The sequence below is a fragment of the Acartia tonsa genome, chromosome 9 (genome assembly GCF_053477335.1).
Source record: "Acartia tonsa isolate MP-2025a chromosome 9, ASM5347733v1, whole genome shotgun sequence".
Lineage (NCBI taxonomy): Eukaryota > Metazoa > Arthropoda > Copepoda > Calanoida > Acartiidae > Acartia > Acartia tonsa.
The window spans coordinates 42,031,497-42,044,580 of record NC_137268.1 but is presented as its reverse complement, the minus strand read 5'-3'; the positions used below and the strand labels follow the sequence as shown (position 1 = coordinate 42,044,580).

Sequence of the window (13,084 nt, the reverse complement as noted above, 5' to 3'; positions counted from 1 at the left end):
AATTTGTATATAACTTTATTCAATTTGCCGCTAAAATGAACCAATCAGATGTCTCTATGACAAAATCTAGGTTTATTATTGGATACCCTTAGACAAACGTGATTAGTTCTGTTTAGAGGCAAATTCAAAATTTGAAAATTTAACATTGTGTCATATTGATTTGTATAAAGCCAATTAGATGTTAACACAATTCCTTTAGGTTTAACAGGGTTTAGGAAAAAGACAAATCCTATAAAATTCCCTAGATTATCCTAGAAGTTGTACCTGTCTATGTGCCCCAGCAAAATTGGGATAAATGTCACTGCTTTTGGCCTACCTATTCTATTAAAAATACCTTATATTACCTTGAATAAGGAAATACCTTATAGCCTATCTCTTTTATAGGGTTTTTTTTTCCCCATTCCCCTTTCTTTCCCTCTACTATGACGTCAATAGAACAGGTAGGACAAAAGCGTAAACATCTCTCCCAATTTTCCTAGGTCACTAAACACAGCTACATAGAAGTTTTAGAAATTTTACTTAAGAATAAAGATTAAAGTTTTATGTAGACCTAGGAAACCCCATATCCAAGGCTATCCTAGGAGGTTTTATAGGGTTTTCCCTTATTATTTTACAATTTAGAGCTTAATCACAAAATTACATTGATGATTTTTACTTATATTAGATCCTTAAATATAAAAGTATCTATAGTAATATTCAAACTTACAAATACATGCAAAAAGAGGTTTTTATCTTTTTTTTCATACGAACATTTTCGATTTCTCCATTTTGTGCTATGACATTTTATGTAGGCCTTTATTTATAATTAGCTGCGCACCAAGCATAAAGGGGATGCAAAGCAGTAAAATAGCCTGAAACCAACCAAGACTACAATTTTAGAGCAAAATGGCTTTTAAATATTAGGATAAGTGCAGCTTACACCAGACAAAATTAATGAAACTTTTCAATTAATTGTCAATAAATTAGAATGTAAATTTGATTTCTTTTTCTTTATTAAAAATCCGCTAATAAATAGGGGCGACGTACAGACTAACCTTGGTTGTAGAGTAGCCAGCTGTGCTTCTTAAAAAATACCATTTGTTGTGATTTTAGTTATGTTACTTCTGTTGGTTAATATTGGAAACCATTTCTTTTTTCCAATGTTTTTGTTGGGAATCTTGATCCGTGGCTTGGCGCCCCCCGTTTCCACTTTCCCCGCCAGTTTCGTCTTCTCCTAAACAATGTTATTGTTGATTTTGTGAAATAATTCACCCATTTATTCCCAACTCCCTTCTTGCTTAATCTAGGATATATTACCTTACCTTAAATTGGCCTTTGCCTTCCTTTGTGGGCTATTTCTTTAAGTGGAAGGAGGGGGGGGGGGGGACGGTTGATCACTACTCCCCAGTAAAATAATCAAAAACTTGCTCACATGGATGATAATTTCAAATTAGACTTTTCCAACAAAATAGCCAAAATCTTTCTTAAGATTCAAAAGCTCTATACATTCCATACTCCTAAGGTTTTCAAGATCTGAATGGAAATCTACAAATTAGGTTACTGTAGCATAGCTTACCTTGTCCTGATGTTCCTTCCATAGGAACAGGCTCCAGGTTAGCTCTGGCAGGCTCCGTGTTAGCTCTGGCAGGATCCAGGTTAGCTCTGGCAGGATCCTGGTCGTCTTGACCTCTCTGACTTTCTTGGGTGCTTTGAGAATCACCATCCTGTTAAGTAAAAGAATTTTGTAACAAAATTTAAAAATAGTGTTATATATAGAGATCTAAAAGTGATAAGAAAATGACCTATACATTGAAGCGCATCCACAATGATGGTACACAAAATTACGCATTCTGTAGCTTAGAATCAATGGCTGAAACGTTTGTACACTAAACCTATTAAACAAACCAATTAAAGTTCAATAAAGTCCCCAAAGTTGTGTAGCAAGTAAATAACCCTGTATACGTACGCTGTAATGGGTCGGGACATTGACCCGTCTTGTTTATTTATTTAGGCTTGAAGCAATTTTTTATTCAATTTTAATTAAAAATCAAATATGGACAATCATATCTATAAGAAGCGAAGCAAAAAAGCTAACAAAATAACAACAAACTGAAATTTCAGAATCTACCAAAAAATTAGGAATTTATCTTTACTGAACTATCTATAAGTGACATATTGACAAACGGACGTCAGGAAAAAAACCTAATTGTAGGGTAGCTTCACTACTAAAAACACATCAATCAATCCTCCCCCCCCCCTAACTTGAAAAAGGGGGAGGAGATTACGCTCTAACCTTTTCGCTAGTCAAATAGTCATAATTGAGATAACATGTATTTCTTAATTCAGCATATCCCTACTTTATCCTTATCTTTAACATGAATGTTTTAAATAATCAAATCAGCCCTTTTCTATTTTATATTGGCTTAAATATATTTAGTAATGTGTTAGATAAACACAAATAATTGTTTTAATGGATTTTTGTTGTAAATTTTTATAGGTGATAAGTTGTGATTTATTTGAATAGAGTGAGTTAAACGAATGACAGAACGTTTTTAGAAACCCCAGGGTTTAAATGACTTAAGGACTAGTTATTTTCCTCCTAAACTTATTAGTTTCCCCTGTTAATGGGCCAAGGCATTACCCGCTATTATTAATGTCACGCATTAGACATAGCAGCAGAAGTTACTATTTATTTTCAATGTTTATAGAGTTTTATATCAAATCAGTTTGAAAATTTATTATTAAAATTGTTTGGGAGGGGATTGGACTGTAAATTACATTGCTACTCAAAGATTTAAGAATTATGGTATTTCCTTAATTGGCTCAAAAAATATGGATACTTTTAATAAAATTTGATTGGTTGGTTCAAACTATCCTTTAATTTATCCACCGTTGTTTTATCCCTTATTCCCTGGTGTTTGCCAACCCTTAAACTAATGACAACACCAAAGCTAAAGGCCCCACCCCTTTTTTTCGGCGGTTAACATTTTTCAAACGGTTATTTATTGAGTTTCTAAGTGGAAAAAATCTCTTTATTCTTTAGTTAAGTAACAATGTCCCCTTAATAATAAAAGATCAACTTATATAGGGGCAGCAAGAAAAGCTTTGTGTAGACATTTTAATCTGCACTATATGTCAAGTCAACGACATGATAACGATCTACCTACGTCGACATACAGATTATGAACATATATTTATCAACAATGTAATGCTATTCTAGTAATGGATTTATTACTATTGCCTTATGTTAATATAATAACAGCAGAAAAGTAAACGAGAATTATGAAATGGCTATATATAAGATTCCTAATAAAATAAGGGGGGGGGGGGGAGTATTAACTAATAGTAAATTAAGTGATTTTACTGGTTTCTATATTAAACCAAAAATTTCCACGCTTGTTCGAACCAAAAATATTTATTTAATATTGTGTCTTTCTCAAAAGTCGTCCAGAAATAGCCTAAATCCTGCATAATTTCAATACACAGGCTCTTTATTTACTGCTATCAGGGGATATGTGTAATTAATCTACAAATTGATTTACATCCCCAATGATAATTAACAAATTTTCTTATTCTGCAGATGAAAATTGTTATGTTACATTTCAGCAAACTCTGGTTAAATTTTCTTAAACAAGCTGTTAGATATATCTTAAACAACACACACACAGATATATACGTTTAAATTAATGAATTAACAAGAAAATCTTTAAAAAAATTGCTAAAATGTAAAGATGGGATGCTGCCACTTTTACCACTAGCAAAAATACAGCCACTGTGTTTTTGACAAAAAGTGGGTGTGTTTTTGGCAATATTTTTTTATCCACTGTCAAAATTACACCTTCACTGCTGTCATAAACACAGTTTTACTGTCAATTTCACACCCATGAAATTCAATGAGGATGTCAAATTCACAGTTTTGATGACAAAAATACACCTATTTTCATATTACTATTAAGTATTGTAACCAAGTTGTTAAAACTTATAAATATTAATGTTTATAGTTAAATTAAAGATACTATAATCAGTGCACATTTACTAGCATGCCTTTTTCTTTTAGACCAACAATAGTCTCACTTTTTTCCATGGGTTAAAGGTTAGGTAAATACATAGAGGGAGGGGACATTAGTCTGTAGATTATAATGGTGCCCAAGATTTTGTGAACTCTTTCCTTGGCTTAAAATCTTTGGGTACTGTTACCCAATCTTGGTCGGGTTGAACAAACAATATTATACTTAAAATTTTTAGAAGGGGTAAATTTGTTTGTCATAATTGGTGTGGGTGTGGTGCAATGTATATAAATTTATTTCAATTGGCTTAGCCCCCAAGATTTCTGGAAAAATTACAAAAAATTATTGATATCACCCTTTTCTTTTTAGTAGATTTTTTGATTTACAACTCCTTCTTCCTTCTATTTTATACAAAGGCTCATTAATCTTCTATTGTCAACTCCCTGGCTCCCTGGTTACATAATCAATCTTAAAGTCAGCCAAAATTTTCACAAAGACCGCCCCAAAAATGCCCTACATTAAATTGGTGTCAATGAAAAATTGTTAAAATTTAGGAATTTGACCACTCAATAAAAACTTGTATACCCCCAAAATTTTCTTTAAACATGAAGTAGGGCGTGCTACTGTTCGATAATGTTAATGATAATTTTATATGCCTTTAATAAACCAATCCTAATCTTAGGATTTTAGGTAAAACTTAGACAAAGAAACATCAGACTGTTTTTCGGTTTCACAGTTTTTTAGAGGTTTTGTGTGAACATCGACTAGACATTGTATTTTATTGCAAGAAAGAAAGAAAAAAAGACAGATAGACAGAAAGAGAGAGAGAGAGAGAGAAAAAAAAAAGACAAACAGACAGAGAGAGAGAGAGAGAGAGAGAGATAAAGACAGAGAGAGAGAGAGAGAGATATGGAGGGAGAGATGAAGAGAGAGAGAAAGAGATAGAGAGAGACAGGGGGACTTTGTTTAATTATTTCAATTTTGCTGTGTTGGGTTAATTTGATATGTTATACAGTAAATTGTAATTTTTTATTTATTTTGGTAGCTAAACTACGAAGATAGAATTATAAAAGTTATACGATAAGTATTGTTTAACAAATTTAAGTTTAAAATTGTTATTTTTAACTGACAGAAAAGTGGTTGGCAATAACGATACTGCGTGCACAGGGATTTGCAAGGGGTGTGAACATTGAGGGAATAATAAAGTGGGAAGGCATGGGTGGGTGTTGACACACCCCCTCCCCACGCCACTGCCCCATAATACAGTCTATACATGCAGACATAGACACTAGATTTTATGCACCAAATTTAAAGGCAAATATAGGCGACGCCAATAGCAATAGGTGACTCTAATTTTTGCAGGGAGGGTGGGGACATTCGTTGCCTAAGATTTTTGAGTACTTTTATTAAATTTTGATTCAAATTAGCAGTGTCCAAACATGTCCACCAAGAATGAAAATCTACAGAAGAGGAAATTGAATAACGATATATCGATAAAATGCCATCCATAACCACGTTTATTTAATGGAAGTAGCCTAAATGGAGAAAGTCGCTCAATGTGACGTCATAATTATGAGGGAGATGAGAGGAGAAGTGGGAAAGAAACCCCCTGAAAAAGAGATGGATAATAACTCATTTTAATTACGAAGTAGCTAATAGTGCCTAATAAAAAATGACGTTATAAAATACAAACAATCAATGACAGGCAAGTATACATTTTACCATATTGGTCAATTAAATGTGCTGGCCTATCATTGGTCATTTTTATTGTATGACGTTATCTTTTATTAGGCACTATAAGCTGCTTCCTTCATTGACTTAAAATGAACATAAACCCTTGAATTTGTATGTCAACAAATCCATTAGGTTTGACAGGGAAAATTAATAGTTATTTCTCGCATCGTATTATAAACAGCTTTCCGCGGATATAAAATGTACAATTATATGATTAAAGCCAGTTTTTTAGCCCCGAGATGCCAAAGTCATGGGCTAAAAAAAGTGGGTTTAATCTTATGATTGTACATTTTTATATTCGTAGAAAGCTGGATATAATACGATGCTAGACATAGTTTTTTCGTATGGATGAGAACCGGTTCCTATCCACCGGATTCGAATGAATACGAGAAATGATATTTCATTGTTCTATATCCCTGCGTGGCGCGCAACAATTATTTTATTTGCACAAAATTTTCGTCTGAAAAATATGCAAAGTTGGGATGGCGAGACTGCAACAACATTCGCACAGTTTCACAGGGAGGGAGGGAACAATGGACTGCAAATGATGTTAACCCCCTAAAAATTCAGCTATTTGTTAGTTTAAGACTTTACTTTACTTTAAGTTGTTAAAAAAAAATTAAGTTCAGGTTACACTGAATCTGTCATAATTGAAAGGAACACTTTTAAAACATATTTTCATTTTGATTTTTTAACATTTTTTTTTTCGTATTCATTCGAATTCGGTGGAAAGAAACCGGTTCTCATCCATACGAAAAAACTATGTCTATCATCGTATTATATCCAGCTTTCTACGAATATAGAAATGTACAATCATAAGATTAAAACCAGTTTTTTTTAGCCCGTGCCTTCGGCAACTCGGGGCTAAAAAAACTAGTTTTAATCTTATAATCGTACATTCTATATCCGCGGAAAGCGGTTTATAATACGATGAAAGAAATAACTATTCTTTTGTTATGTAATTTGACATCAACCTACTTCTGCTACGTCAGGTGCTTGACATGAATATTAAATATATTGTAGGTTATGTGGTAATACCTACACCAAAAAACATACGCCACATTTGACCATTTTTAGGCGTAAGTATTTGCAAAAACAGCTAAAACCCATAAAGGTACTTTTTAAGGTTCCGAATCCATACGAACGTCAAATGCTATGCTAAAGTCAAGAAAAAAATAAATACCTGTATCAAAATTATTGAAATAAGTAGATTAAAAGTTCATCTTAATAGCAGACCTATGTCTTTTTCCCCTTAGTACCAAAACTGTACACTTTCTAATCAATAATATGTACAAATTGTTCCTACGTTGTGTGTGTGCATGTGTGTTGCCACTGGTCAAATTAAAAGATAGATCATTTATTCTTTTATATCTATATAGAATATCTAACTAATTCATCTTGAAACTAATTAGGAAAAACGAACAGTAACACTTGTAGAGTGTTAATAAGCAAGAGGCACTGACGAACGGGCAGACGGACCAAACCTAGTTTTAGAAAAGCTTCACTTTAAAAAATAGGTCAAATTGTATATTTACCTCCATACTTAAAGATCTTGAAACATCTCTGGATTCTGCTGAAATATATTTACAGGGATATTATTCTGGAAGATAAACTATTTTCCAGTATGGCTTCGAAACCCATTATTATCCGCTGGATTATAACCAGTTCTCAGTCATACTGAAAAATCATGTATAGCATCGATTACAGACAGTTTTTCATGAAAATTAAAAGGAAATTAATACCAGTTTTGTTAATCTGGGCTTTTGGTCCCTCGGTGCTATATCAAATCTGCTTTTAATCTTATAATTATATATACATTATACATTTTAATATCCGTGGAAAGCTGCCTATAATACGATGTGATAAATATCTAATCCAAGTCTAGGATATGGTATTGAAAGATAAACTGATCTGCCTCTAACTTTTCCAACAAACAAAATAGCAGTTTCAAGTTAATACAGGTTGACATAGTACAATAAATTGATCATATTAGGCAGTATAGTTTTCCATATAATTATGTAATCAAATTGACAGAAATATTTAAAGAAAAGACATTCTTTTATTGCTTAATATCTCCTTTTGATATAATATTAATTTCATAGAAATTATATTTTTAACATCTTTGAATAATTTTATGTACTGTAGTTGTACTGTCTGTAAACACTTTCCCATATCTACCAAATAAATATAAAAGTAATAAACCTATTGCTAAATAGCTAAGAACCTACAAAGCTCATCTTAAAATTATGAGAACATGTTAGACACACAGACATACATCAAACTACTATATTTGAAACTTTTCTCACCCGGTGAAACTCGATTTGAACCATTAAAATCACTAAAAAAGAATTTAATATTATTGTTCTCTATAGTCAAAGATTTTTTGTTATTAAATATTTGTTCAAAAAAGGCATTATTTACAATTAGTGGAATCATCTTTACTTTGTCACAGCATTGATACACAACTCCTTATGTATACCTACCTACATATTTTCTTTAGTAATTTTCTTAAATGTTTATAACATCTTAACTATGAATTTGTCTTTTTTCGTGGCTGCGCTGTTTATGGACATAAGTGTTCCCGTTGTTATTAAACATTACACTTTACATATAGATCTTAGGGGATAAGTTAATGGACAATAAATTAATGTTCTATGGTAAACAAAATTTCCCCTTCTTTAAATCATCATCATTGATGTAAAATTTTGTAAAATGTTATTGTTGATTTTTAATATTTTCTAGAAGTTTTTAATCCAACAAATTTGGAAATTGTGCTGTAAGACTCTAATAAACAATTTGAATTTGAATATCCCCCACTCCCCCCTCCTTTCCTCTCTGAATTATACCTGTCCATAGATTCTTGGTTTCTGTTTAGAGAAAGATTGATGGGTGAGGTTTGACTAAAAATAAGAAAATAATTAATACACCAACCAGATTCTACAATAGAAATACCTATCCTTTCTTACAGTTTGTCTCTGTCTGTAATTTTAAAAAAAGTAATAAAATATAAGAAAAGGTTCATATTAATCCTGGGAAGTATACAACTTCATGAAGAAAACAATACTTTTTGTCTTATCAATGGTTTTGTTATTAAAAAAGATTTTACCTTGCCCTTCTAAGCCTTGTTACAGAAATTTCACCAAATTGAATTGTATCATTCTGAGCAGTAAATTTCAAAGATTTGTAACAATTTGGTCATATTTCTGTTTAGGGATATGACACTCAAAGAAAAACTAGTTGAAATAATATGTCACTTATTATCTGGGAATATCTACAGGACTTTAAATTATTTGAACTTGTAGAGATAAAAAATTTATTTCTTATTTGAAATTTTCCTTAATTTCTGGATGTACAGAAAAACCAGTGGAACTCATCCTATGAAAAAAGAAAAATGAATATTTGGTTGAAAGAGGAAGAGTAAAAATTGTTACCCCAAGCCCCCAAGTTCAGAGAATAATCACAATATTTACTACTTTACTGTCCTTTGTATGACACAGTTTAAGCCTGGACTTGCAATATAAATTAATTATTTATATTGTTACCTGAAAGGATTTGTAGGATAATGCCCATTTGAGCCAGGAAATTCTGAAACTGAACCATTTCTGCCCCTGAATAAGTATTATGTTTACAACATGTTACTGACATAATATACACATTTTTCACTATTAGGAAGATAAAAAACTATAGGATAAACTTGTAATTTGTTGGTTATTTTACAGTTGAAAGATTACCTGTGTGAGGGGGTGTGAAAAGCTGATCCACTACTGGGGATTAGAGTGTGTCTAAATTAGATTATCATAGTTAGATATTGTTGAGGATTTTAAATTGTTCATTTTAAGACAATTATCCATGATGTACCTTGGAGGCTGTCTTGTAACAGCTAGCAATCCTTGGGTAGTTGGATGAAACCCATTAGGTCTGTGATTGCCATTCGGTCGGTGGTTGCCATTGGGTCTGTGGCCACCATTGATACCATTTATAGGTCTGTGGGTCAGCCTTCCATTTTGATGGGCTACAATGAATGTATTTAAACTTAATCATTTCTGGATAGAAAAAATATTAAATCCATATTATCCTGTTATTCATATTGTATTATCAAAATATAATATTTAAATACAATCCTGATATCCAGTCAATGGATTGTGTCTGTGATGTGTTCATGAAACCATTAGAATCTCTGAAGCCATTAGGTGTATCTCTAAACCCATTGGAAGGCCCCCTGTAGCCATTGGGTGTGTCTCTAAATCCATTTGTTGCTTCTCTGAACCCATTTTGTGTGTCTGAATATTAATGATTTACTTGAACTGATTACTAGGGTTGTCAAATATTCTGATAAAAAACATTGATAGATTTGTTATGAATTGATTTTTCTTGAGCTAATGTCTTTGAAGCTGGTAAAAGTGTCTCCTATAAAAGGGGACACATGTTTGGTCAAACTGTTCCAATTGACATGATATTATATGAAATTATGAAATCAATTAGGATACTTAGGTCAAAAGTTTTTTTAATTTGTGCCATTTTTTAGTAGACACTTTTACCAGCTAATATAGTTTCCTTATATGGACATGGGTGGGATGTTTGGATCAGAAAACTAAGTTTCATTATTACATTACCTGAATATCCATTGATTGGGTACCCATCTCCTCTTCCATCTGGAAAACTGTAGGATCTTCTAATTGTGTCAGCATGGTCTGCTGCTGTCTATAACAGGATAGGCTACTTCATATGGTTTATTTTTCTAATTTAAATGATCATTATTTACACATTTTTGATATGTCAGTTTAAATAGCATTTTTGGCAATATTAATGACAATGAAATAGTATAAAATAAAAGTGGTCATTGCTGATATGTTATTGTTTTTTAATCTAATGACTTTTTGACAACTGACTTGTTTGTTTTTTAACTACATCAATAATATGTACTAGTTAAAAGTTTTCAATATCAATTTGATTAGAAATTATAACATTTTACAACCTGGAATATTTGTCTTCTAATGTCATCTGTAGACTGTGATGGACTCCAATTTGAGTCTTGGTAATCTATTTTATAATTTATTTTAAATCATTGCTATAGGATAAAGTTAACATTCTACCACTCAATACAATAAAAGATATTAAGTTTTAATTATTTCCAGAAACTTAGTTCAAGTTGTCTTCCCTGCTGGGATATTTTGTAATATTCCTGACCTAAATTCTACTGCAATGTCAGACACATGACAATGAAAGTAATAGTAATGGTAAAGTTTTAGCCATTGAACAGCCATAACTCATTGATGTGTTCAGTAATGACTAACTATTAACTCTACACTTATGCATAACAGGACGGTATAAGATTCAAGTAAGATTGCCAGTAATGCTTATAAAATTTTAAATATTATTAAATCCGCAAAAATGTTACCAGTACCAAGACGATTTTCTACAATTGTATCAATAAGTTTCTGATTTGTAATTCTAATCTCAATGTCAGACCTGAAACAAAACAAAATTCTTTGCATTTATTTGTCCTTGTTGGTTCCGTAGCAACTCTATAAATGCAGTATCTTTCAGCACGACCCTTTGTCCTTCAATCCAAATTTTAGTTTTAAAAGATTTGAATTTGCTTGACTGTTTCATTAACATTATATTTACTGATAATTACAGTCTAGTGTTATTATTTCATTTAAGAAATGTTCACTTGTTTGGGCTGCGCTATATGTATACATTCTTGATTGTCCTTGTTTTTTTGTCAATTTGAAGAGACATCTAATTTTTGAATTGTGGAATATGTAAAACCAAAAATATAAAAAAATGTTTTAGTTTTATTGATTTTAGCAATTTATAATATTTAAATAAACTTAACTTTTTTATAAGATTCTCTTATTAAATTAGCTAGGTGTTTTAAACTATAAAACCAAACACTGTTATTTGAAACCAGAGAGCCTTTGCTTTTATCTACATTGTATATCCAATAATGTAAAAAATACCTTCCATTTTTAGAGGACATGTCTTTTTCCATTTATTTCACATTTTACAAAATTTATTCAGTTTTTAAACCTTCTTTTAAACAGAAAAGGTTCACCATTAACATCACAATATTGTCATTTCATAAAAAAGTATCCAACCAGTTAAAAAAAATCACTGCCAATTTAATTCGCAAATTATTTTTGTTTTGATTTTTGCAGAGAGGTTAGAATTGTACTTTGTTATGGAAAGGAGAGTAGATAGATAGAAGAAAGAGTGCGCTGCATTCTGCAGTTTGGTGGCCAGGTGGAATATTTGGGGGCCAGATTTTTTCATTGCATTAATTGCATTTTTTGCAATGATAAAGGAGAAAAAAGTTTTACAATATTTTAGGGGGAAATTAAGTTGATTAGTAGAAGAAAAATACACAACATTTTTTTTTTGACAATTTCTAACCTTAATCTTCTTTCATAAGATTTAAACATTTCTGTTTAAAATAAAATTTTTTTACAATGATAGTTTTATGTATATTTATGAAGGTGCTTTTATTGAAGAAAATCATATTCGTCTCTAAATTGCTATACAATCAAAAGTTTTTATGGTGACAGTAATTCTTTTCCTGTGTATATTGTATCTAAGCACTTAACAATTTGCATATACAAAGACAGGCATTTCTTTCCAATGTAGTGTAAAGACTACCAAACAAATGTCATGCTATCAAGTGGTTAGTTACCCTTATGCTTATGAAGTGCCACACTATTTTCTATAAAGGATTAACCTTAAGTTCTCTATATCAATTCTATTATAGAAACTCATAAGATTTTTGTTTGTCAGTTAAGATTTCAATAACTAATTGAGTTCTCCAATTTTGGAAGTTGTTAAGCTATTGTTTTTAAATTTAATGGTTTTGGGCTATTATTATTTTTCCCCAACCTTCCATTTGTAATACAGAGCACCTAGATGCTATTGACGCCTCTAAAGATTAAGGTTCAAAAGTCTTCAATTATTAAAAATCTAAGAACTTCCTACAACAATGGAATAAAGAGCTATTTATCAAATTTTACAAAACATTGCAAAAAACTTGGCCACATATATTGCAATTTATTTCAAGGTTAGGCATTTGCAGTTCTGCAACCTCGGCCATTCATACTTCCACAATCTTGGTGTCAGCTGATTTTATATCTTTACATCTTTACTTTAGCAAATTATTCTTTTTATATGTTCAAAAGACTAAATTTTCTTCTTCTATATTTACCTGAAAATTTTGGAGGCTGGCAGATTTATGAATTGGAATCTCCCGTATATTCAATTTTCTCTTCTTTTGGAGGAAGGATGAATGGCCCTTTGCACACTACAGCTGCAAGTGCAGAAAATATACTTCGCATTAATTTGTACTTTATATAAAGAAAATTTTTAAATATTAT

General features: G+C 31.4%; 1 protein-coding gene across 3 annotated transcripts; it reads right to left on the bottom strand.

The window, feature by feature from the left end:
- Positions 1-751: 751 nt before the first annotated feature.
- On the bottom strand, positions 752-11,911 carry LOC145328978 (uncharacterized). 3 transcript variants are annotated; one of them, XM_080172966.1, is made up of 15 exons: positions 11,684-11,911; positions 11,119-11,189; positions 10,696-10,760; positions 10,334-10,421; positions 9,844-10,000; positions 9,579-9,734; positions 9,452-9,502; positions 9,263-9,328; positions 9,058-9,095; positions 8,827-8,881; positions 8,567-8,620; positions 8,027-8,058; positions 7,256-7,293; positions 1,556-1,703; positions 752-1,213 (listed from the first exon to the last, which is right to left on the bottom strand). In XM_080172966.1, the coding sequence occupies exons 1-15, from the start codon at positions 11,713-11,715 to the stop codon at positions 1,098-1,100; spliced, it is 1,167 nt and encodes a 388-aa protein (XP_080029092.1). In that variant the 5' UTR covers positions 11,716-11,911; the 3' UTR covers positions 752-1,097. The 3 variants fall into 3 exon arrangements, with proteins under 3 accessions (XP_080029092.1, XP_080029093.1, XP_080029094.1); XM_080172967.1 differs by having other exon boundaries at positions 7,256-7,290; XM_080172968.1 differs by having other exon boundaries at positions 11,125-11,189; positions 11,684-11,856.
- Positions 11,912-13,084: the final 1,173 nt, after the last annotated feature.

Coding starts and splice junctions, on each gene's coding strand:
- LOC145328978 (XM_080172966.1), bottom strand. CDS start 11,715: ATGGAAAAAGACATGTCCTCTAAAAATGGAAG. Junction 11,190..11,683: donor ATGTCCTCTAAAAATGGAAG/GTATTTTTTACA, acceptor GTTTTGTTTCAG/GTCTGACATTGAGATTAGAA. Junction 8,059..8,566: donor AACCAAGAATCTATGGACAG/GTATAATTCAGA, acceptor ATTCTTTTTTAG/TGATTTTAATGGTTCAAATC.